This window comes from Podarcis vaucheri (assembly GCF_965113315.1).
Source record: "Podarcis vaucheri genome assembly, chromosome: 2".
Lineage (NCBI taxonomy): Eukaryota > Metazoa > Chordata > Lepidosauria > Squamata > Lacertidae > Podarcis > Podarcis vaucheri.
This window is the reverse complement of record NC_138760.1, coordinates 41,449,793-41,474,428: the sequence shown is the minus strand read 5'-3', so window position 1 is coordinate 41,474,428 and position 24,636 is coordinate 41,449,793. Positions and strand designations below refer to the sequence as shown.

Below are 24,636 nucleotides of genomic sequence, written 5' to 3'. Positions count from 1 at the left end.
GTTTGTTTCTCTGTACTTCTATTTTAAAATGCAAACAGATTTCCATGTGTAGGGAATTTGGTTTTATTTATAAGCAAAATGGTTGCCATAGTGATTGCCAGTTTTGGAACACTTATAAATCTAAAAATGTAGCCTTTAGAGATATACCTACTAAAACATCAACATGAAAATTTTTTGGCACTCAGAATCTTAATGGCATAAAAATAAAGCCGCCGTGTGTGCGAGAATGGATAATACTTTTAAATTACATTTAGTTGTTCTATGCAGCTGGTCTTGTAGAGATAAATATGCACTTTTCCCAATGCTGTCATCTGGCTCCTTTCCAAAACAAGCTGGAGGAGGAGGTCAGGGGTGGGGCAGACTTCTACTTCAGCAAAGGAAGGCTTTCAGATGGAAAGAATTGCTAGAGAAAGTCCCTATGAGAACACTGCAGACTTAAAGCTTAGCTCCCACCCCGTTTCTATTCACACAGGGGTATATGTTAATTTATTTGCTTTTTGAAATCTGTTACAATATTTCAGACAAAATCATTTCAAATGTGTACATCAATACACATTCGTTAATCTGCTAAGTTTTTCCATCTATTATGAACTATAGAAGGTTGTTGCTTTGTTGTATGACTAGGATTCTCATCCTTTACCTTGTAAGCTATTTTTGGCTTGTTTTATTTATTGTTTATTTTTAGAACCCATTTAAAATTCAGATTACAAGATAATGTCATATTTGGAATATTTCTCCCCTTGTCTTGAAGCTGCAGGAAGGAGTTCATCAGGCCATTTAGTAGTAGAGATGAAGGATAAGAAACCTCTTAAGTGCCCGGTGATGATGTAGTCTAGCCAATTTTGTATCAGCTGTTACCTTCTGGTGATAATGGGTAGAGGTTTTCAGTAGCTTTATAAAGACATCAGCCAGGTCAAAAGAATTTAAAAACCCAATATATTTTGCTGAATTGCAATACGCTATGGCAATAACAAATTTAATTACAAAACTGGCTTTCAGTTGTTCATAATCTTTTTATTTAGAGGATAAATATAGCAAGTTGTGGAAACAGATTAGTCATACCTGCTGTCTTCTATCCTGTAGCCCATTCAGAAACATTCTAAATTGAAGACTGTTGCATTGTTGGCTGTGGAGCTTGCATTAAAGTATGCGTGCACTGGCTAAGATCGAGAGAGCTCCCATTTATGTGTACAAAGCAGTTGTGCATATGCAGAAGGAGGTGAACATAAAAAAAAAAATTTCTGGTGGCATCTTCTCATTGCTCATGGGATTCTGCTCCAGAGAACTTGTGATCATTGTGGTGGGTACAGAGGGCTGCTGGAGAGCAAAGCTAAAAGTTGTGCGTGGGTGCATGATATTCTGGATGTTGACTCATATTGTGAGTTAAAAGCAAACTTATCAGTTGTAAACATTTCCACTCAGAAATATAGAGTACACAAACAGCTTCATTCTCAAGTAAAAAACAATGTGTATTTTATGAGATTTTTTTTAATGGTCGCTTATTTCTTTAATCTCGTTAAGCCTTCTATAATTCTATCCTGTTTTTCCCTTGCTCTCTCTGTGGAAACCTATTATGAACTGTGCCACATGTCAGCATGTGATTGCTTGATTTTTATTTTTTAAATATATTTACTTGAATACTCTGGTTTCTCTTCAGATCGTATAAATCTTTCGCCTTTTACTTCAATAACATTCCTCCTGAATGTGCATTTGGGTGTGGTTTTTTATTTTAAGAATAGATGCAACCCATGCACAAACTTTGACCCATGAAACATAAAGTGTCTGAGACAGTAAAGGCTAGTTACCAGAGCCCCTCTTGTTATATTTTACAGCTGTGGAGGGCTTAAGAGAGTGAAAGCAGTATCTGTGCTACAGAAGTGATGTTTTATGGCTGGCTGCCCAGATTGTCTAGCTTTGCACACAGCTCTGCAGTTTGTCTTCAGAGGGCTGGAGAGGTGGAATGTATTCTTAATAAACAGCCTCATCTCTGCAGAATTGCATTTCCCTATTTCAAAAAGGGGTCCTTTTCCAATCTTCATTTTTATTTAAAAAGTTGCAGTTTTACTACCCAATATTAAATTTTGTTTTAAAACTGGCTGGATTACCATTGCTCAAATATCGTTTTAGAAAGACTGCTCTCTGAAAAAATGTTAGTTCCACCCCACTCCCCCTCCGAATAAGATTCCTAATTGGTTTGAATAGCCCTAAAAACAATATTGTTGTAATTGCCACCTTGCTATAACTGCCAGGACAGTAACCCCTTCTTCTCCATCTGCCTTGCTCCTGTGGCATATTGTAGTCAAGGAGAATCATGCACATGGCATACCAATATTTCTATAGCAGTCTTTTGTTGGTAAATGTCTGCTGACCTCTCTTCCCTTGTGTCTGATCATGGTTGTTGTCTCTCTCACCCCAGTCCTTAAGTTGGTATTTCCTAATATATTTAGAGCTGAATTAATTTTATTTTAGAGGGGGTTCTTCAGGAACAAAAGCAAAAGTAAAATTGGCTGCATTCACTTGGTGCCCTTGTACAAGTTCAGGACTTTTGATCCATCAGGAGGTGCGCAATAACAGGAAGGGAGCAGATTGCCATTCCCCCCTCCCTCTCAACCTTTAGTACCCGGCCCTGAAAATCAGTTGAGAAGGCTCTCCTCCAGTACAGATTTTCTGTTGGATGCAGGTGGGTGTTGTTGTTTTTTTAATAAAAAAAGCAGAATTAAAAAAGCAGCGGGAGGCCCCATTAGTTAACGTGGTATCTCAGGTTAAGAATGGTTTCAGGTTAAGAACAGACCTCTGGAATGAATTCAGTTCTTAACCAGAGGTACCACTGTACTCTGTTTTCCCTGTATATTTAGCATGAGTTGTTTTTGTGAAAGGAATGGGAAGGAAAGAGGAAAGCAAGTTTGGGAGCAGCTGCTGCTCCACTGGTCAATGGATGGGGCCAGGTTGGTGGTCTTCCTCAGAGGCAGGAAGTGTGGTTTCCCAGTGGCCCTTGGTGCCATGACTGATGGCAGACATCATTGGTAAATCAGTTCAAACTTAGGTTCTGCGTTAGAACTGCATATAATAATGGCAGACTGCAATGGAAAAGTGATATAGGAACCCAGCTTTATGCTCTCCTGGTTTCACTATTCTATACATCTTAATCTAGAACCAGACGAAGGGGATTGTCCCTCTTCCACACCAACGCTAGTAAAGTAGCTTCTCAACTAGATTAGGATAAGAAGTTTCAAACATGTCTGTACAGTGAGGTGTACTATAATTCTTAAATAATGTATGTTATAGGTTGTTTTGATAATTCAGTATAGAGGCTGTTAAACTGTGGAATTAAAACTGCAGCTTTTAAGTGCTACTTTAATCAAAAGGAAACAAAAGGGCAGTATTACGTAGAAACAAGAAGGCTTAATAGAAATAAAGAGGATTATGAAGCAATTTAAGCATTACAACTTCAGATGGCATCAAGGTTGGATGGTATGCTAATCAGTTTTGGCTTTTTACCAGGTAAAATGATGGGTTTATAACCTTTAAGGGCTCAGCTTTCTCATTAAAAGAAAAACTTTGACAAACATGCACTACAGGTGGAATCCAACATTGTTTAAGTTGGTCTCTGTGTGCTCCCCAAATTTCTTTGGAGGGTTCCCCCAATCATCTGGAGAATATTTTGAGTTCACATGGAATATTGCATGGGGGAAGAGAAGAAGGTAAAGTCCTGTTGTGCAGGTTGGTTAATTCTACTTATGAATGGACAGTGTTGGATATAAGCCTGTATTGGCGTTACTGTATTTGGGCATGTATTGATAATGAGCTTAGAAAGGTAGTAGTAAATGAAAAATGATGTAAAACTGCACTGTGTGTAATATTTATGTCTTAAGATAATGAATGTCTCTCTATTTGGCTTGATAGGTTGCCATGAAAGCTGTACCTTTGGAAACTAGCAGATTTGAATATAATTAGAGACAAATTACTTTACAAAAACATCAATACAGAATAAAAAGCCCTCCTCTGTACTAATGTTTTTGTATAGTCATTTTTTTCTAATTACATTTTTCAAAGGCACAGATAATACCACAAATGTTTCTGCTAGCCTGTGACCATTTCATTAAATTTGTAAAGTACAAGTGTACTAGAATGCTCCATCTACAGCCTGAAACATAGTTTTCATTGTTTCTTTCTGAATACACGTGCAGTAATAATAATGGTTGGCATTCAGTCACCCGTTTTTCCAAAGACAGTTGCTTGCATTGCATCAGAGGCTTTAGGGATGGCTTGTTGGCATGTACAACCACTGTTCTAAGAGGGAATTGGAAAACTGCTGTATGCACAGTTTTGGACTGAATATCTTATTTTAAAGCGCTCAAGTTGAAGCAGTGTGATTCAAATGAACCTTATTTCATATCAGTGGGGATGTAAGCAAATGCCTGATGAAATCCATGGCCTTGAAATCACAACTTAAATGTAAATATTGCTTCTCCTTTTTTGACTGATAGCATTGTGTTGGTAATGTGCACTTTGTAGTGGTATAGTACATATGCTCCCAATGTAGAGTTTGCCACTCTTGGAATGATACCAATGTAGAACTTTTAATTTATTTTTCTACTGGTTCTAGTTGTAAAAACGTACGGCAGTAATGTAGAAGAAGAGTTTGGATTTGATATCCCGCCTTTCACTCCCTTTAAGGAGTCTGAAAGCGGCTCACATTCTCCTTTCCCTTCCTCCCCCACAACAAACACTCTGTGAGGTGAGTGGGGCTGAGAGACTTCAGAGAAGTGTGACTGGCCCAAGGTCACCCAGCAGCTGCATGTGGAGGAGCGGAGACGCGAACCCAGTTCCCCAGATTGCAAGACTACCGCTCTTAACCACTACACCACACTGGCTCTCATGTACAGTGGTACCTCAGGTTACATACGCTTCAGGTTACATACGCTTCAGGTTACAGGCTCCGCTAACCCAGAAATAGTGCTTCAGTTTAAGAACTTTGCTTTAGGATGAGGACAGAAATCGTGCTCCGGCGGCACGGCAGCAGCAGGAGGCCCCATTAGCTAAAGTGGTGCTTCAGGTTAAGAACAGTTTCAGGTTAAGTTCAAACCTCCGGAACGAATTAAGTACTTAACCCGAGGTACCACTGTATTATGGTACACTATGCCTGAGTGTTGCAGTGTGGTTCATAGTTTTTCAGAACTACATTTAGTTTCAGAGTATGTCATATTGTTATAAAATAGTGATTGTAGTAGTATTTGCATTTTTTGTACTTTATAAACAGCTGTATTGAACTTCTGTTGGTGAAAAATGAATCATTTTAAATGAAAACCATAGTTTCCCATGATTTTTGAAAAAAGTAATTTGAAGAAATTCTTCGGTAAAAACTCAAAAATCCACTGTTGAGCAATGTGTTTATTATGATCATCTAAAATGCTACAAAATTGAGGCAAGCTTTGAGTTTTCCAGAACTCCTTTTCAGACAGGATGTTACAGAAGTAGGCTGGATGTTGTAGCCACGAGATCTGCTTAGACTGCATTCCAAAATGGAGACTGCAAGCTGAATATGTCCTTTCCAGGTGCTTCAGATATCAGGTTACACACCTCAGATTCTGGGATATAGAAGCAATGGCTAGTCTCTGGTTCTTAGAAATTAAAGTCTGGCTTGTAACTGGCTGTGTAGAAAGCAAGTAAAAGAGAAACGTACATGGCTGTCTTTAATTTATCAAAACCAGGGATTAATTTTGGACACTGTAGTACTTAAAAAGAGTAAATTGAAGCAAAACTGAATGGTATTACCTCTTAGTTGGAGTCAGTCTTCAGGTCATACACACAGAGGTTATGGTTCATCTAAAGAGCAGCATCAGCAGAAGCCTTACACAAGAACTTCTGCTTGTGCAACGGGACTTTCTTTCCCACTCTTCCCCCATGACCCTTGGAATTGGCTGGTGTAGGTGTATGTCAGAAGAACCCCCAGAACAGCATACATGGGCGGAGGTGTGGGTGTTGGTCCATCTGGCAAGCTGAAATGCTTGTGCAGACTGAACGCTCATCCTAGCACATGGGTTTGGAGCAGATCCGGCTATAAGTCTGATTTACTATCTCATTAAACATAGGAAGTGCAGAAAGTACTTCCCTAAAAGCCAGTCTTGTTGTTTTCAAATACAGTGGTACCTCGGGTTACAAACACCTTGGGTTACAAACATTTCGGGTTACAGACTACACTAACCTGGAAGTAGTACCTCTGGTTAAGAAGTTTGCCCCAGGATGAGAACAGAAATTGTACTCTGGCAGCAGCAGGAGGCCCCATTAGCTAAAGTGGTACCTCAGGTTAAGAACAGTTTCAGGTTAAGAACGGACCTCCGGAACGAATTAAGTTCATAACCAGAGGTACCACTGTATGCTTCTCCTAAGGTGAGCAAATTACATAGTTACATGGTGCCATTTTAATATGATTCATGTATTTTATTAAGAAAAGTTGATTTAACAAAATTAATGGTACATAAAAGAGGTTTGCCTACATTAATACTGCAGTACTCAGAAATTAGGTTCATGGATACAATTTGAATTTTCTCTTTTCCTAGTTATATAGCTATGTGCATCTATAAGTGGCAGCTCATAGGTTCCCTTTTACAAGCTCATCTCCCACTGAGCACCTTTTTCTCTCTAAACTTTCAGAAGTTATTCACCTAGGGTATGTACTGTAAGGTTTGGTAAACTCATCCATATTGGGGCTAATACAGTATTTTTAGCTTACAAGAGTGCATTTTTTGTACTTGAATGGCTTAAGGCAGGATTAAGCAAATTTCATTAAAAAGTGCTCTTTGTGGATTTCAGCTTTCACCTGTATGAGAATAGTATGGAATGATATGATGGCTTCTCATTTTACATTAAAGAGCATTACTGTTTAGTAGCTATAAAATAGTATTTCAGTAGCAGTTAGACTAGAGTCATTTGTATAAGCTACAAAGACAATGTTAAAGAAAAAGGTGCCTTTCTGTTTGAGATTCAGTGTAGCAAGTACAAAGCACTTAATATTCTGCCTTACTAGTATAAACACCATAATAAATCTTAATTCCAAGTATTTCTAAGTCCTCTATTTTGTCACGTAAGCAAAAGTTTTCTCACTTAATCCCTCCCTCTCCTGATTTGATGTTTCCCTCCTCTTGAGAATCCCAGGACCCTTGACATTTCATTGTGTCTCTTGACTAGCTCGCCAGGGGTCTGAGTTTAGAATTCTTCCCATCTACTTAATACACTGAATTCCATATTCACAATGCTTCTAACAAGTATGGAATTTAGAAAACTTTTAAAGGGTCTATTGAATTTACAAAAGAAGCTGTCAGTTCATTGAAGAGTTACTGCACATCTGCAGCTTGGATGTTGCTTTACTATAATGTTAAGTAGGAATATATCGCAGGAATAAAATGTTCAAAAATTCTTTTGAAAAATCACAATTTCAAAGCAATCCTAAACTTTAAGCCAGCAGTTTCCAACCATTTTGTTCCAGAAACTGTCAACTAGTTTGGGATATGATATACCTTGTTCTGTGAAAGAACTGTTGTGCTTTTAAAAGTACAACCAGTGTGGAATTGAGACCCATTCAGTTATGAATTTTTCGGGTAAGATGCCTAGTTTGCCAGTCCTCAAAAAACAGTGAGAAGATTTCTCCCATTTCCCACAAGCCTAACTTACTAGCTACCTTAGTGATACCTCCTAGTTTCCTTAGTGATTTTGATTTGCAAAATACCTGGGATAGGTATTTTGCAAAAGTAGTTCAAGTTGTTCATTGCAACACCACTTCTGGTAAGAATGATTGCAAGTGAGGGGGGAGACTAGCAGCTGCTGCTGCAGTGTTAGAACCCAAGTGGCAGCAGATGTTAAGCTGAATATTGTGTTAGTTCACCCATAATGTCAAAGCATGGATTGGTGCTATTATAAGAGTGATTTCTGTGCTCACACTTCCCTTGTTTCCCGTGAGCACTGCAATTTCCTCTCAATATTTTGACAAACCATAGTATGGCATTAAGATCTAGATTGGCAGTCTGAATCATTTTCTTGCTTTTCAAACCTGAGTTTGATCCTGGTATGCAAGGTGAGCACAAACCATAGTTTTGTAACAGGATTGTGGTCTGATGGATATCTGTGTGTATAAGGACACAAGTTATTGTGGACCAAGTTATTGTAGCAAGACATCATGTAATCACCACCAAACATCACTTGGGGCATTTGTGAAGTGGGGGTAGCTTTGCAGAAAACTATAAGGCCTGCATATTTGATTTATTTCAGGTGCATATGGATGGGTCCCCTCCCCTTTTTATCCTGGTTGTTCAACAGTCATTTCTTGATGGAGTAGTGATTTGCTACCTTTCACAATAATGGTGGAATTTTCAGTAATAAAGTCTTGATAGCGTGATTAGGGATTATGTTGAAGCAGAGACTGCCAATTGAATTAAGAGGTCTTCCTAACTGCCAACCTGTGCCATTAACTTCATTGTTTTTAGCCTCTGTTATCCCAAAGTGAGAACAGAGGTGAGGAAATTATCTGATTATCCAGGAGCACTGTCTTCTTTTTCATTTTCTTCAACTGAGAGTTTACCCTTTGACTGGGTAAAAAATTCGTAGCGCAGAAAACGCAAGATCAAGATTGCCATTCCAGTGAATTGTCCAATATATTCATGGCAGTTACTAAGATCACTCAGTTTTCTGCTCCCTGAAGACCTATGGTGTTTGTGGGATCTATGCAGGTCTGGCTCCAGAGCTTTGGGAGGCATTGCCAGGCTGCCCTGAATGGGCCCTGAGAGTCCCCAGTAGCTCCTCCAGTGCCCATTGCCACTTGGCCCCTTGTGAAGCCACTGCTGATGGTGCCAACATCCTGCTCATGGGATTGCCTAGTAACTCATAGTTCATTACAGTGCTGCTGGTGGTGGATAAGTGCACAAGAGGGTGGAGCAGTCATCAACCTTCCCTTCCCTCTTGTGGTGCCAGTGCTTCAGTGGGTCCTGGCTCATACAACACCAGTGTTGCTGCTGTCAGGGGCTCAAGTGGCAGCAGGTATTGGTGGGGACAGGCAAGGCTTCAAGTGACGATAGGCCCTAAGAGTGTGTAAGTTGTCCATGCTTATCTCTAGTAGCATTTTTCAACAAGTTGGTTTATACACATCTTCTGGAATGAATGTGGAGCACATACTTGTGGTTGAAATTGCTGCTGCTGTTGACTGCTCTTGAAAAGACTTGAAGAGCCCTGCTGGACCAGGCCAATGGACCACCTAACCCAGCGTCTTGTACTCACAGTGGCTGATTTGAACACAAGGGCCCTCTCCCTTCCTATGGTTTCCAGTAACTATCATTCAGCTATGGAGGCAGAACATGGGGAGGGTGGGACGACAAAAGAGAAGAATAGACAAGAAAAATGGGGGCTCTTTTCTTTCAGAGTAATACAAGTGTGGAAGATTCTAATGCCTCCCTTTTCAGTCCAAATACCTCTTTTAGCATGTATTTTTACTTAATCATTCCATGTTCATGCAAGTCTAGCTAACAGGCTTGCCCTTTATAACAGCTTCTGCATGGGAGAATTGCTGGAAATGAGGAATTTGCATTAGTTATGGCTCGTATTGGAGCACGTGCATATCCACCTTTTAGCCATGCTACAAAAAAAGAAGAAGTTCTACTCCCAGGTAATCAGCTCCCTGCCAAGTAAGGTTGAGATCTATCACCATTTATAAATTTAGCACACTGAGCAAGTTTTGCATACATTTGTGGGGTGTGAGGGTGTTAAAATAATTTATTTAGGTTTTGCTAGTCATTAAAGGGCTAGAACATTGATGCTGTACTGAGTCATAGATGCCCTGCCTCCTAACTATTGGGAGTCTCTTTCAAGCATTATGTGATAATATGTATATACTTTTTAAAAATGAAAACTGAGATTCAGGAAGCTGGGCTAGTCATCTATTGCTTTGTTTTTTCAGAATTATAGCATGGGTACAACCTCACCATTGGCATCCTTTTGAAGAGACTCCAGTGTTCATCAATGACCTAATTAATTGTGTAAGACTTTCTTCTATGTTGAGAAATCCCTCACAAGGAAGAGTTAGCTCTCTTTCATTGAGTTACATTTCTTCCTCCTATAATATCCCTCTTTTCAGTTTAATTTGCCAAACGTAAACCATTCAGTCCGAGAAGCATTCTGTGCCAGCTTCTTGCCTCAGGCTAAACTTGTTTTGGAAAGTTTCAGGGTAATGGTTCAGCCATTTCAGAGGAAATAGATGGGGGAAAACAAGCTGTTTTAGTGCTTCCATCTTTTGGCGGAATACACTGAAACAAAAATAAAATTCCCTGAGAAAGCTTAAGTTTACAGCAGCTGATTGCTTTGAACTACTGCTATGTTTCTTGATTCTCAGTAGGTATGACCAGATGTTAGGGTAGACATCAGCTATGAACATTCATGGCCAGTTTTCTTTTGGTAGTGCAAAGATAGTATGTCTTCCACTATGTATTAACAATATGTATTGCTCACTGGATCCCAAAGAGGATAGCGTATAGTTGGGAGTGATGAAGGAAATTTCTAGAGTGGTATGTAGATGGAAATGCTGACAAGAGGCCAGGATTGCCAAAGCCAATAGTAGAAAGGGGATTATGGAATCAGTGACCTATTGGGCAAAGTGTGGGACAGTGCGCACACACTCATTTTTCATCCCTCTCTCATGTTGGAGGGTGATGTCAAATAGTTGACGTACTAAGCTGTGTTGCAGGAGAGGCTGGGCAAAGGATTGGGTAAGAGTTGAATGTGTGATATGATGGTTATAGTAGGAAGATGAAGAAGAAGGCATAGATGGGATACAAGAGACCTGGTGGTGGGGTTTGATTGGCACTTCTTCTGATTGTGTATGTACATCTTTGGGAGGAATTGGCTAGAATAGGCTGATGAAAGAGGGGTGACAAAGTAGTGAAAGATTGGGTGAAGACATAGGAATATATATGAGTTCAATTTTAGCCAATATATGTTTGTTTATTATTTTTAGAACTTCTTCCTACAGGGAGGGATAGGATAGTTCAAGGCTGTGGAACCTGTGCTTTCTTCTCTTATGATACTGGACTGCCAACTTCCATCACCCCTTGCCAGAATGGCCAAAGGTCAGGGATGATGGGAGTTGGAGTCCAATAGCATCTGGAGGGCCACAGACTCCCCACCCCTGCTTTAGTGTAGACATCTCAGTGTGGTGTCTCATAATCAATGTAGTGACATTTAATTATCCAATTTATACATACATTGCTCTATCCTCTCTGATTCAGACTTTCACAGGTGTACTGTGATATTGCTGTCATGTATTCTGCCTTGCTCATTTGTTATAGTGGAGGAGGCAACTTTCTGCTTGTAGCCAGTGCTCTTGCCATTGAAATGATTACTGAAGCCCTTGCATGTACACAACTTCCATGTCTGTAAGCCAGTAGATTATAGCAGTTTAAACACCATTCTAAATTTGGTAGCATGGTAAAGCTTTTGTTCACAGTTTCAAGGCACATTTGACACAACAGTGGCAAACAGGAAGGAAATCTCCATGTTCAGTGGTCTCTTTCATCTTTCAGCCAATGCTTCGTTTCTGTGTTTCAAAATAAACAAACAGAGGAGGAATGTGTAACATATACTAGGGTTTTATCAATGCCTTTGTAATCACAGTTCTAAAAATAACTTCATGAACACTGAAGAACCTTAGGTATTATCCTTTCATTTCACTGCTAGATGATTACACATGGGATGTGTCAGCAGAAGCTACTGTTTGATAGACCACTTGGATAGTCAGTTCTATTATTTTAAGCTTATTTAAGTGCATGTATTTAGAAATGTCATTATGTAAAACAGTTCTGAAAACTGAACTCTATTTTTTAAAAAACAAAAGTATCCTTTTCTGACTTAATTTGAGCTGCTTATACAAATGTACCTGGGAGTACTTCCCATTGAATACCTTAGAATTAAAAGTAAACTTCATGAATAGGATTGAGCTATTAAAGTCAGAAACATGTATTTAGAAAAAATAGTGTTTCATTGTGAATTACACTTATGCCTCTTATACTTATCACTAATACATTAATTTGGTGGTATTCAAATCACATTGTATTTTTAATCAAGAGGAAAATGTTTGTGGTTCTCTGATTAGCTTTGAGAGATTCTAATTTAGTAATGTTTTGAAGCTAGTTAAGTACTGCTTTAAATAAACAAATGAATATGTGTAGAGAAACTAACATTGGAGACAGTAGATTAGATCCTATAATTTTAGTATTTGGCCATCTCTAGTGAAATATTCCTAGAATCATAGAATTGAAGAGTTGGAAGGGAACCGGAGGGTCATCTAGTCCAAACCCCTGCAATGCAAGAATGTCAACTAAAGCATACATGACAGATGGCCATCCAACCTCTGCTTAAAAACCTCTAAGGAAGGAGAGTCTACCACTTCCTGGGGGAGCCCTTTCCACTATTGAACAGCTTTTACTGCCAGAAAGTTCTTCTTAATGTTTAGTCAGATCCTTCCTTTCCAAATACACTCAACTACAGCTAAAACTGAGGCATTTCCCTAATAAGTTAAAAATGTTGTGAGAGGTCCTCTGTGTGCCCTATCTTCTGAAGTGACATACAGTACATGGCTACTGGTGAGAAGGTCTTCTCAGTAACGATACCCTGGTTGTAGACTTCCTTCCTAAGACATGTTTATGTCATGCTTTGTCAAGCAAAGGCCTGTTGTCTTGAGTTTTTAATGCCACCTAAATTACTTGATTTTATTTTTATCTTCTGAATAAATTGCTTTTATGGATTGCAGTTTTGTATTTTGTTTGTTTGTTGTTACCTGACTTGTTGCTCTTGAGAAGGCAGGTTAATAAATTCTGCTAATAAGTACAAAATAGCAGGAATTCACTCTATCCTACAGCCCAGCCCTTTTGAATTACAACTTTATGCATTAATATTTTGAAAGGGAAAATAGTTGTTTCCAGATTCATGTGGAATACAGTAGCTATATTTAAGTAAGGTTTTAGGAGTATGTGTAATGGAAAAAAGGACATGCTGGGTCCATTACCTAGTGCACGTTCAGAGATGATGAGCCTAAGGATGAAAAAGTTGTGATTAAATGCTTTGTATCTAACAAAATAAGCAAGAAATTGCAGGTCAGAATAACAAAACAGTTTGAGGAACATTGGGCAAAAGATGCCTGCATTGCAGGGGTGGACTGGATGACCCTCATGGTACCTTCCAACTCTACAATTCTGTGATTCTATTATTCTATGAGTTATATCTAGATATCTTTACAGTATCTGCAAAATATGAATTTAAGTCAGTGGGTGACAATCTTCCAACAACAGGCTAGAGTACTTTAGCAAGTCTTAGAATGGTTGTAAGACTTGAGTATTCATGCACAATGATTTTTTTTTAAAGGGGCAAGAAGTGGGTGTAACTGCATGATCTGATCCTTATGTGGATATTCAGGATCCATCTGTACACATATTCAGATCTAACTCTGTATTCTGCAACGTTTGAAAGTCACTTTCCAACGTCAAGCCCTAAGTGTGCAACTTGTTTTGTAGTTTACTACAAAACACTGAGAGTTGTACTCTCATTGTACAACTCAGGATTTGCTTGTCTCCAGTGTACATGAATTGTAATGATCCTATACTGGATCTTATAATACAGTCTGACAAAAAGGCTTCCTGTTACACCTTGTCTTAAACATGCCTTTCATCATTTGAAAAAGAAAATATTCCATAATCCAATCCCCCTCCCCCAATTTTCCCCCAGTGGGGACAAATTTGGAAAAAATGGTGGGAGAAGTTTCACTTCAAATCTTCCTGTGATTTTTTTCTGTGCCTTCCCATCTCTAAGCCTAACAAACAAACTGAACCTGCAGCAGAAGTTGTGCAAGTAGGCTTTGTTCTCATTGAGCTCTCCTTCGGTTCCTGTGGGTTAAAGGGCTGCAGTGTAATACAGAGCTGTGAGGGTGAAAAACCTGCTTTCCACTTCTAGAAACCTGTCATTATAATCAAGGTTAGCCTCTGTTGCAGTGATGTCCTTGACTGTGAGCTTCTGCTTTCTTTAGCGTAAGTGTCTCTCTGTTGTTTGTTTCTGTGAGGACATGAAAGTTGCTTCACATATTGGGACAGTGTTGAGGTGGTTCATCTACCACTGCAGGACACCCTGGAGGAAATAAGTGATCTTCCTTCCACAGCTAGCAGTTGAGGCACTCTGCAGCCTCCTTGAAATGCAATGGAAAGGAGGGGAGAGATTGATGGGTATCATCATATTGATGGTACCACATTCCAAATGACTGAACAACCTTTTGCAGGGCTTTCGTGTACATGCTGAATTTCATGAGGGCCAAGATGTATCCCTGTGGGACCTTCACATCCCCAAAGGCCATGAAATCAAGCAGTGAATGTTTCTTACCTTGTCAGGGATTGGATGCTGTTTGGAGGAACAGGAGACAGGGGAGGGTTTTTCACATCTTGCCCTGTGATTTTGCCTAGGGAGTATCATCCGGGGATGAGAAGTGGTAAACGGGGCAGGGAAAGTAGGGGAATAAGGTATGGAGAGGACTGGAGCATTCCCTTCAAGCCACTCACCATTCAATTAGAGCCAAACTTAGACATGAATGGATAACTTGGTGGTTTATTTCTAAAATACAACACAGTCAGATAAAATACATTGAAACTGCAGAAATGATTTTAACACAATCAATTTAAAAAACCTCTAAGAGCCAGAACTACAAATAACTGCTGAAATCTAATTGTGGGCAACAAAAGAGCCAGGTGTACCTCTCTAGCTATAGCTGCTGGAAAATTCCCTATCTCTCCTACCCATTGCATAACTGTCACATTTCCCTCCATACATTATGTAACTGGTGCCCCAGACCCCCTGGGTGGGTTATGCAGACTCCCTATTGGGAACCACTGGTTTAGGGGTTTGGGGATCATTTACCTTCTAGAGCATACATATTTTACCAGTTGGTCTACTGGTATTTCTAAAGTTGTCCCCTAGCAGCATGTTCACTTCAGTTATGGAGGACTGCACAAGCAGATATACAATAACAGACACGAATCTAATATTACAATAAGATAAAATCCACTCAAGTAATCAAGTCTCCTAAAGTTAGAGGGGGCGCTATCTGGAGAGGCATCCAGACCAACATTATTGGGCTGCAGTTGAAAGAAGAATTTGAAGAAACACTTAAGACATACAATTCTTTGATTTTCTCCTTGTGTGATATTTGAACCAGTAACTTTTAACAACTGATGGAGAACATGAGTTTCAGCCTTTTAAACGCTGTTTCAGTAGTCATCTGGAGAGCAGAAATACCAACGACAATTTTAGCAAAGGTTTTAATATCTTTGGCTGGTGTTTGTAGTAGTGAAGAATCATTTCTTTAATTTTTTTTTAAGAAAAGGCTAATGTGTTTGTAGGCGTTCCTTTGATCAGGTCTTGCTTGGAATTCTCTCACACTTTCAAACTTGTCAGCTGCGCTGGCTGCATATGTGTGTACTTCATCTTTTGAAACACCCAACATCAAAACTGCCATGCAACCTCACATTTTAATTATGAATCCCAGTCTTTTCTTTATTATCTGGCAGAAGCATTTTGCACGAGAGTTATAGTGAAAGCAGGATATAGGACTACAACCCACAAATCAATGGCTCTTTCCCTTCTTTTCCCTTTATGGATGCTTTAAAATGCAGCCTTTCTGCATCTATCTGGATTTGGAACAGAAAGGAGTCTTGCTTTAACACCCTTGGAGAAACCTCCTGAACACCTGCTTATGGAACAATTTATCATGAGCCAATTACTAGATTTTCTTTTTAGGTTGTCTTCAACTACCATTATAGCTGGAACTTTGTTCCAAGTGCCTTTTACACTGTAACATTCTCACTGCAGTGCTAGAAGGACACAGTTTCTCTCTTTGTCTATACAGTATGTACATTCAAGGATTATTTAGTTGAAGACAGGTACCCAAATTTTAAATTTTAAACAGAATATGAAGCTGGTAGTTATTGGGTAGATCCACAGTATTCTGTGGGGTCAAAATTAAGCATTCATGTTTTGTAAATAAACTGTACTATTTTTTCAGCACTTTGTTAAGTTCATCTTTTGGGGGCGGGGAGTTTCACGGCTTTTGCCTATGGGTCATCAATTGATCATCCCTCATGAAACAGAAGTATACAACAGATTCCTTTCAATAAAATAAAGTGTAAGCATTAGACTAAAGAATAACAGTTGTGTGTTGGTTGAGATCAACTATTTGGGGGGTGGGGCAGTATTTCTAGTGTAACTCTCCTTCATGAGATGCAGTTAGTATGTGGCAAAAGTGAATCTTCTAATTTGTGAGAGATGGGAAAAAAGCACCCCTACTAGCAGACATGTGAGCCTCCAGCCAATATAGCAGAGGAAGAAATCGGTGTCATTTTTTTTCTGATAGCCTATTTCTGTGTAGATAGGTATGAAGTAGAGGTGCATATTTGAGCGGTGATAAGTTACAGTGAAATGATGTCTTTAAAAAACCTAAAGAGTTTTCCTGTCCTCCCTCCCATCTTCTCTAGAGGATTGGAAAAAACCCTAGAACAGATTTGGGGGGTGCAAGACAGAAATCCTTGCACTAATAGGATGACTTCAGTAAACCCACAATGTTTAAAACAGTGGTGGCCAAACTGGGCCCTCTAGCTGTTTTGGGACTACAGTTCCCATCATCCCTGACCACTGGTCCTGTTAGCTAGGGGTGATGGGAGTTGTAGTTCAAAAACACCTGGAGGGCCAAGTTTGGCCACCACTGGTTTAAAAGCTTTGCCACACTCCAGCAGTGACATTTGCCTTTCCTTATTTTGTGTGAGCATCCATATTGACAAGTTATGTGTATGCTACAGACTTTAGACAGCGTTTTTATCACATGGTTTAGCGCAGCGCGCGGGGACTCGCCAAGCGGGCGGCTCAGTTCGGGGGTGGGTCATAGGCCGCTTCCGGCCCTTGGACCTTAGGTTGCAGACCTCTGGCCTATGGGAAACCCACAAACAGGACCTGTGTGCAGTAGCACTCTCCACACTAGTGATTCCCAGCAAGTGAGTCTGACTCTGAATATATCTCCAACAGTGGAGATAGAACACAGCCATTGTGGCTAGTAGCCACTGACATGTATATCCCCTATGAATTTGTCTAATCCACCTTTAAAGGTATCCTTCCTATACACCATGAGTACCTTTATACACCTCTGTCTTCTTTGCCTTACTTGCTTCTTTTTCTAAACTAAAAAGCCTTAAATGTACTTACCTGATAGGGGAGTTCCTCCAACCCCTTGATCATTTTGGTTGCCTTTTTCTGAACCTTTTTCCAGTTCTGCAATATCCTTTTTTGAGGTGAGGTAACTAGAACTGTACACAGTTTTAATTTTCAAACCCTTTCTGAAATTGACAGCTGCTGGGCAGCCCCCCCCCCCAATAAATAAACGAAACCTTCAAGCTATGGTTTTCTTTGCAGGGTTTTTCTGTCCGTACATTCACGTTTTAACTATCCAAGAGTTACTCTGTGATCCAAGTCTACGAAGTTTTTTCTGTGATTTTAGCCATGATTGTAACACAAACATACACACAAACACTGGCTCTTTTCCTGGCATAGCAAACAGCAGCCCCCCTACATTTGCTTTTGTTCCTCCACAGCTTTTGTCACAGTTACAGTTTGAGTTAAAATATTCCCAAAACACAAAAGGCAAGGTTAAAGCTACTTTGGGAGCTGTAGTTCCCAAACCTCTTGATTGCAGTGTTAAAGGTAGTAAAAAAGACTACATTTTGCCATCTAAGATGGATGGGAAACCTGTGGTCCTCCAGATGTTATTGGACTTCTCCCATCAATGCCAGCCAGCATGGTCAGGGAAGTTGTAGTCCATCAATATCTTTGAGCGCCACAGGTTCTCCTTACCTGATCTAAGACACATCCCTTTGTATCCTAAACAGGAGTGTGTCCCCATGTTCCTCAGTGAGTTACTAATAAATACTTTTTTAAAAAAATGTTTAGCTTCAAATTTGGCCACATACTCTGTGTGTGTGTGTAATATTTTCAAATTTCTGCATGAATATACTGTTCAGTACTCTCTTTGTACTGTCCAAATACTCCATTTAAAAAGCTTCACACTGAGGTTATACTTGAAAAAAGACAGATAATTAACTCTTGAACAAATTTCTGCTTTGAGAGAGGCTTATTTTTAGCAGAGTTCGTAGTTGCTGGCTGCGTAACAACATAATTCACAGTTCATTGATCTTGCTTGTACAGAACTATGGTGTAGGGTCAAAAGCTTCATCTGCTATCACAATGGGTCAGGATTTTGTATGCTGGATATCTGACACTGGGTAAAAATGACAGAAGAGTGACAGACTTCCTGCCTATTTTCTCAAATTTGCCAATTTACAAACTGTAGCACAGTGCCCATGAGAGAGATTGCTATTGTTACCTGCTGGAAAAGCGTTGGGAAATAAGCTGTAACCGTACCTATTGAAAAACAGCTTGATGGTGCGGAAGATGTGTGAGTTTTTAGCATACTTAACACATTTAGCTTGATCTGCAGCCCAGTAAAGCCAAAATTCTTGGCCTGAAATTAAATTGTAGAGTGGATTGGCTTGCCTATGTGTAATTTTTGAACCCTCTCTGGAGATACAGTGTGACTGAACCTTGGCCTTTTTATGTTCAATTACTCATAACTCTAATATTTTAAGTTCAAATACAGTACAGAAAACAAATGGAGCTTAAGTGATTTTTAAAATGTAAAAAAGTATAGAATTATTCTTCAAAATAAAATTAGAATACATCTCCTCACCTCCACTACCTTTGTTCCATCAGCTACTTATTCCAACTGTAATGAAATGTTAGTCCTTTTGCATTTTTAGTGAAATTTGCACCTACATCCCCACTAAAGATGTAGTTACTAGTTTTTAGCTGCAAGTTTTGCTAATTTGTCATTTATTAATCCCTCTGATTAATTCCTCTAACTGCGGGAGGCAGTGGAAGACAGGAGTGCCTGGCGTACTCTGGTCCATGGGGTCACGAAGAGTTGGACTTGCCTAAACGACTAAACAACAACACAATCCCTCTAATACTATTTTTCTATTATTTATTAGGGTTAGGTTTTTATGGGTTTTTGCATCAGGTTTCTTACCAATCTAGTGAGACTTTTTAAAAAGAGTTTCAAGTGTGTATCTTTAATGTTTCTCAAGTGTTCACTTAATAAGTTGTAGGTACTGTATTCCACTCCCCGTACACCCCTAAAATATGCTTTGGAGGGTCCCCCAGTCATTCAGAGCAGATGTGGAGTACTGTAGTGGAATGGAGAGAGGGGAAAGAAAAGCCCTGTTGCTTGAGACATTTGCTCATACTATATTTGGTCTCATCTGTGGTATATGCAGAACAATTGAAGACGTATGGAACATACAGGAAATGCCTCTTGTAAGACTTGGAAATTTTGATTGCTTTTGTAGGGTTATTAATTAATGCCAATTCTTTCTAAATGTTGTTTGTTACAGTAGTAAAGAGTTGTGGGTTACTGATTATTATTTTTTAAATACACATTGTAGTATAAAATGCATTTAAATATTAGCAGCTTTGGATATCACTCAGGCTTATTTACAGCTTTTGTGTAAAACAACCCTCTCTAAAACAGTTACCATTCTCCCATTTTAAACAGGGAGAAAGAACAAACACAAGAAGAGGAACATTTGATGGAAGAAAAGAAAAAGAAAAAGCAGGAAGAAAAGAAAAAGAAGGAAGGTGCTCAGAAAAAGGTTTGTTTGAATGTCTCTTTAATGATGTAATTTTAATATTTTAGGGTGATTTCACCAGTGTGTCTTGGATTAATTATTTGGATTTGATTTTATATATAGTCCCATAGTCTGTGATCAATATTTGTAAAAGCTACCAAATTTTATGCATATATTTGGTTTTTGTCACATTTCTTTTAACAGGCAGAAATATACCATGTGATCTATGCATCTGTGCATCTAAGAAAATGCTTTTACTATAATTGGATTAGAAATCCCCATATTTATTATCCAAGAGGGGCCAGAGGCCTCCTAAACCTAGCCCAGACAACTGTTCCAAAAGAAACCCATGGTTGATGCTATCAAAGGCTGCTGAGAGGTCCAGAAAAACCAATAGGCTTTCACTCCTTCTATCCAATCCCCATTAGAGTGACAAAGGCTGTTTCTATCCTGAAACAGGGCTTGAAGCTAGATCAGTATAGCCCATTTTTTAAATACTTGGTCTATAGACCATTATGTATAATTAAGGATTTTTTCTTTCATTCAAATTCAGTTTATAAGTTGTAGTTTAATTATGAACAATATTTTAGTAACACGTGTTGCCAGGGTATAAAGAACTGTGCAGCTAGTTCCACATGCCTGGGGAAGGTTCAGGATTTGGGCTTCAGCTTCTCAAAAAGCAGCAGCCCCCATGCCACAGACCAAATGGAGGAAATTTTCGGGAGCAACTTGTAGTGATGAGGGTGATGAGCATGATGATAATAAACATGTTTCTGCCCCACTGTTTTTACCAGAGGGTTCAGGTAGATTTCAAATATATCAGTGTGATACACATAAACGAAAACACAGTCTAAAATCGTAATGAATTACAACAAAAAACATCAATGTAAATCAGTAGCGGAATGTATGATAAAATCAGACACCTACAAAAGCCTGCTTAAATAAAAGCGAATTCACCGCCCACTTAAACTCAGGGAGCAAGGGGCCAGACACACTTCTCTCAGGAGGCTCTTTGAAATACGTGGCCCTGGAATTCTGGCCTCACAGTCATTTGCTCAAAGAGAAGGGGGAGCCAGAATACCCACTGAGTATGTCCAAGCATTTGGATGTATTTTAAGTAGCTCTTTTGAGACTAGGCATTAAAAATGTTAACCTTTAACACCTCTAGTATCTACTTTTTCCACCCAAAACTTAATATATTTAAACTGCTCATAAAATTCTTTCTGTGATTCTGATTTGCAAGCAACTTACAGCCATTTTATTGCATTTAAGGCAGTTTCAAGTCAATTTCTTTCAATAGAATAATGGTTATTTGCAAATATACTCATTTAAGGTACTTGTAGATTGTACTGTGGATTCGAACCGCCGATCTTCTGATCCGCAAGGCCAAGAGGTTTAGTGGTTTAGACCACTGGTTTAGACCACAGCACCACCTGCTCCTGTTTTACCTTGTATATTTTCAAGATATAAAAATATTACATTACTTAGTCTAATTCTTTCATTGACACTCTAAACTATTTTCATTGCTCAGTTCATGTAATTATTTAACTGCTTGTGTGATTAGTGCCAAGAGTTCTCTGTAAATATCCTGAAGTGCCTTATTTCATAATGTATCATTATGGGTGATGTTCATATTTCAAAGCTTAATACTGCCTGCCTTAGTAGTGACTATACATAGGTAGTCTGTAAATTATAACACATATTCAAAATAAACTTTGTAGCATATGTTCTGTACATTCATTTCTTAAGTGGTAAAGCAGCAATTTGTTTTATCAAACTATACCTGTAAGTTGACTTATGCTGCTGAGGGCCCATCTTTGCTTTCACTTTAAAGCAGAATCATGAGTTAAAATGAACAAACTTCTAGAGGAAAAGATGTAAGAAATTTTAACTTAGAAATATAGTGGCTTCCCAAGTAGAATACACATTTTTATATGCACATAAACAAATGTTTTTTATGCCATAAACTATTGCAAAAATGTATACATGCATGTGCCAGAGAGCGAGGGTTGGTCACAGCTCACATTCCTCATATATGTGCTCCTAAATGTTGAGATCTCTCAAGGAAGTAGTGTTTTTGTGAAGAGATAGCTATGAAGTGATTGCCCTTTTGTGCTGAAGCCTAGTTCTACTATTGTTTGGTTGCAGTCCTAAACACCTTACTGCTTGCATCTGTAAGACTTCATTCTTCTTGTTCCACCAAGAAGAAAAGTAAGCACTATAATATACTTCAGGTGTTCTGCTGCCAGTAAAAGGCTATGGAAAAACAACAGCTCTGTCCTCCTCTATTCTTCAAAAAATTGTGTATTCTAAACTGTTGAACAAGCCATATTTGGTTATATTTTATATATGGTGTGGTTGATTGCAAGATGCTTTTCACAGATGTCTTCAGTAAAAATCTTGCTACTAACAACTTTTTTTCTTTTTGTTTTTCAGGCTGCTGAACAAAAAACCAAAGGTAATTGAATAATTGATTCCTTATAAAATATTCATTGCTTGCAATTATTTAGAATTGTCATTTCAATGCAGAATATAGGCATTGAACTATTTCATTGTGTGTGCAGTCTTTAGACTGTTGTGATACTGGTTTTAAGCTCGCAGACATACACTTAATTCAGGCATCATGAGCAAGTTCCTCCTCCTTCCCTTCTCTGGTTTGAGATAGCCATAGTTTGCCATGATATCTGAATTGGGCAAACCATGGTTCCTGCTAACTATAGTTTGCATACAGTGGTACCTCTGGTTACGAACTTAATTCGTTCCGGAGGTCCGTTCTTAACCTGAAACCGTTCTTAACCTGAGGTACCACTTTAGCTAATGGGGCCTCCTGCTGCTGCCAGAGTGCGATTTCTGTTCTCATCCTGGGGCAAACTTCTTAACCCAAGGTACTACTTCCGGGTTAGCGGAGTCTGTAACCCGAAGTGTTTGTAACCTGAGGTGCTTGTAACCTGAGGTACCACTGTACTAGCCAGGGAATGAAACTTGCTTCAAAATGTGGTTTCAGTCCCTATCTTGGAGGCTTCGTATTTGAGGAGTTGACATCAGTACTGAGACAAATCTTGCTTGGATCACCTTCTCTGAGCAGAAGCTCTTCCCTACAGTCACTGGGGTGAGCCACAGAGATGAGAAGGATAATAAGGTATTTTCCTCTACTCTCTTAGCAAGGGACTAAAGGCACACAGTGTTTCTTTTGTCACTTACATAGCTGCTATATCTAAAAAGGCCTTGAAGCTTCAAGCCACATTAAAAATAGTAATGAAAATTCCGTGCCAAGAAAGACACATATCTGTGCTGTGAAGTAAGCACATTTGCACAGGTATATGCTTATTTTCTAAAATTCTCCTGCCAAACTGCTGGAGTGGACTTGCAGTTGAATTCATATGCCTTTCTGAACCATGACTCTGACTAGGTGACTGGATCAGTCACAACCCTTAGTTCTTATTACGGTAAATTTAGAAAACCCTATGAACGGCACCCTCAGTTTCTTGGGGAAGACTTGCCTATGGTCAAAGAGGGCAGCACCCTTTCCAAACAAGCCAACTCTCTGCCTGTCCCCTCCCCCATGATATAATAATCGAAACTCCTTGCTCACATAGCCATAGGTGGCTTTTAAAGTACCGTGTGTCTTTAGGTATACTTTTGTGTTTTTTATCAAAAGAGAGAAGTGTGACCAGCTGTCTATGCATCCGGCCTTGCCTTTGTAGCCTTCCAGGAAAAACAACCACTAACAAATCGCTAGAGAAAAGCCTTGAGGAGGCTGATGGATCCATTAGCTCTCCATTTAGCCTCTCACTTTTGATTGGTAATACCTAGCAAATCAGAGCATCTTTGTTCACACCTCAGCTCCACTTTATGTAAAACAGGAGCAAATAAAGGTGCCTTGATTAGGTGTTGCCAGGCGAAGGGAAGAGGCTGTATGCCTCTGTTGCCCTTCCTGTGGCTTTTTTTTTTTTTTTACAGGAAGCGGAACCAATCCACTTCCAGCATGTATTCCCACCTCTTACCAGCTACTGGGCCCACATCCTAATCCAGCTTCTGTCACCCCTCTCTCATGGTCTTCCCTCCTGTCTTGCCATGATGAGGCAAACCTTCCTTTCCAACTCCCTTGACATTTCCAAGTCCCCTTTCCTCTTTCTGTGTTTCATAGAATTGGAAGGAACCCCAAGGTTCAATGCAATGTTGTTTCTCTCTGGGCTTCTTTTGCTTTTGGTGTCTACAATTTGAAGATACCAGAGAGGCAGTTACAAAGGAGATGGTAACAGGGGCTGTGAGAAATTTTTAATCATGGCATCACCTTCTGTGAAGTGAATGTAGGCCTTCTCTACCCCCACCCATTGTGTAAGGCAATGTTTCTCTTCCAGATTCAGGGAGTGTGTAGGTAGGTGTTTTTAAGACATGTTCTCTTTTGTTTTGCATATGTGACACCTGGAAGATTCCGTGAAGGAATATGGCTGAAAAACGTCCCCTACCCCTGAGCCTACATGTAATAACGTCCCGTACCCCTGAGCCTACATGTAATACTGAAGTCTTGCCCACTAGAAATCTTATTTAACCACACCTTTGGGTTTTGAGGTTTCATCATATCTTACCATGCATTTTCAAGCATGCATTTGCAGTCATGAGACTAAAAATGCTCCCTACAAAGATAAGAATAATTCTGTATCCAGTGCTAGAGTCTATGTTTCTTCTTCACTTGCATAGAATACATAGAAATATACACAGCCCTGCTTCAGGTTAGCATTTCAGAGTGAGGTCAAGACTTGAGTTCAGAAGTAGCAATCAGTGTTCCTGATTTTGCTTCAAAAATATGGTGGCGGTTGACAGCCTTTTAGACTTGGAGGACAATGGAATGATTCTTTCCCACTGCTCCATGTCAAGTAATTTGGGAAAGTTC

The 24,636-nt window shown here is 39.3% G+C and overlaps 2 protein-coding genes across 8 annotated transcripts in view; both read left to right on the top strand.

The window, feature by feature from the left end:
• The window catches only part of LOC309527610 (uncharacterized protein), a gene marked incomplete at its 3' end in the record, with an annotated part of 318,025 nt that extends 307,785 nt beyond the window's left edge, over positions 1–10,240 (top strand). Inside the window, exons 5-6 of the mRNA XM_082214428.1 lie at positions 9,944–10,022; positions 10,121–10,240. Of these exons, the coding sequence (XP_082070554.1) occupies positions 9,944–10,022; positions 10,121–10,240 (199 nt within the window). The remainder of the gene's footprint in view (positions 1–9,943; positions 10,023–10,120) is intronic.
• The window catches only part of TNRC6C (trinucleotide repeat containing adaptor 6C), a 117,693-nt gene that overhangs the window by 5,464 nt on the left and 87,593 nt on the right, over positions 1–24,636 (top strand). For 6 of the 7 annotated variants that reach the window (XM_082202987.1, XM_082202989.1, XM_082202984.1 and 3 more), the window contains 2 exons: positions 19,670–19,766; positions 22,179–22,200. In XM_082202987.1, coding sequence (XP_082059113.1) covers positions 19,704–19,766; positions 22,179–22,200 — 85 coding nt within the window. In that variant the 5' untranslated portion in view covers positions 19,670–19,703. Of the gene's footprint in view, positions 1–9,982; positions 10,023–19,669; positions 19,767–22,178; positions 22,201–24,636 lie in introns of those variants that run through there. The other variant, XM_082202988.1, reaches the window with a different exon arrangement.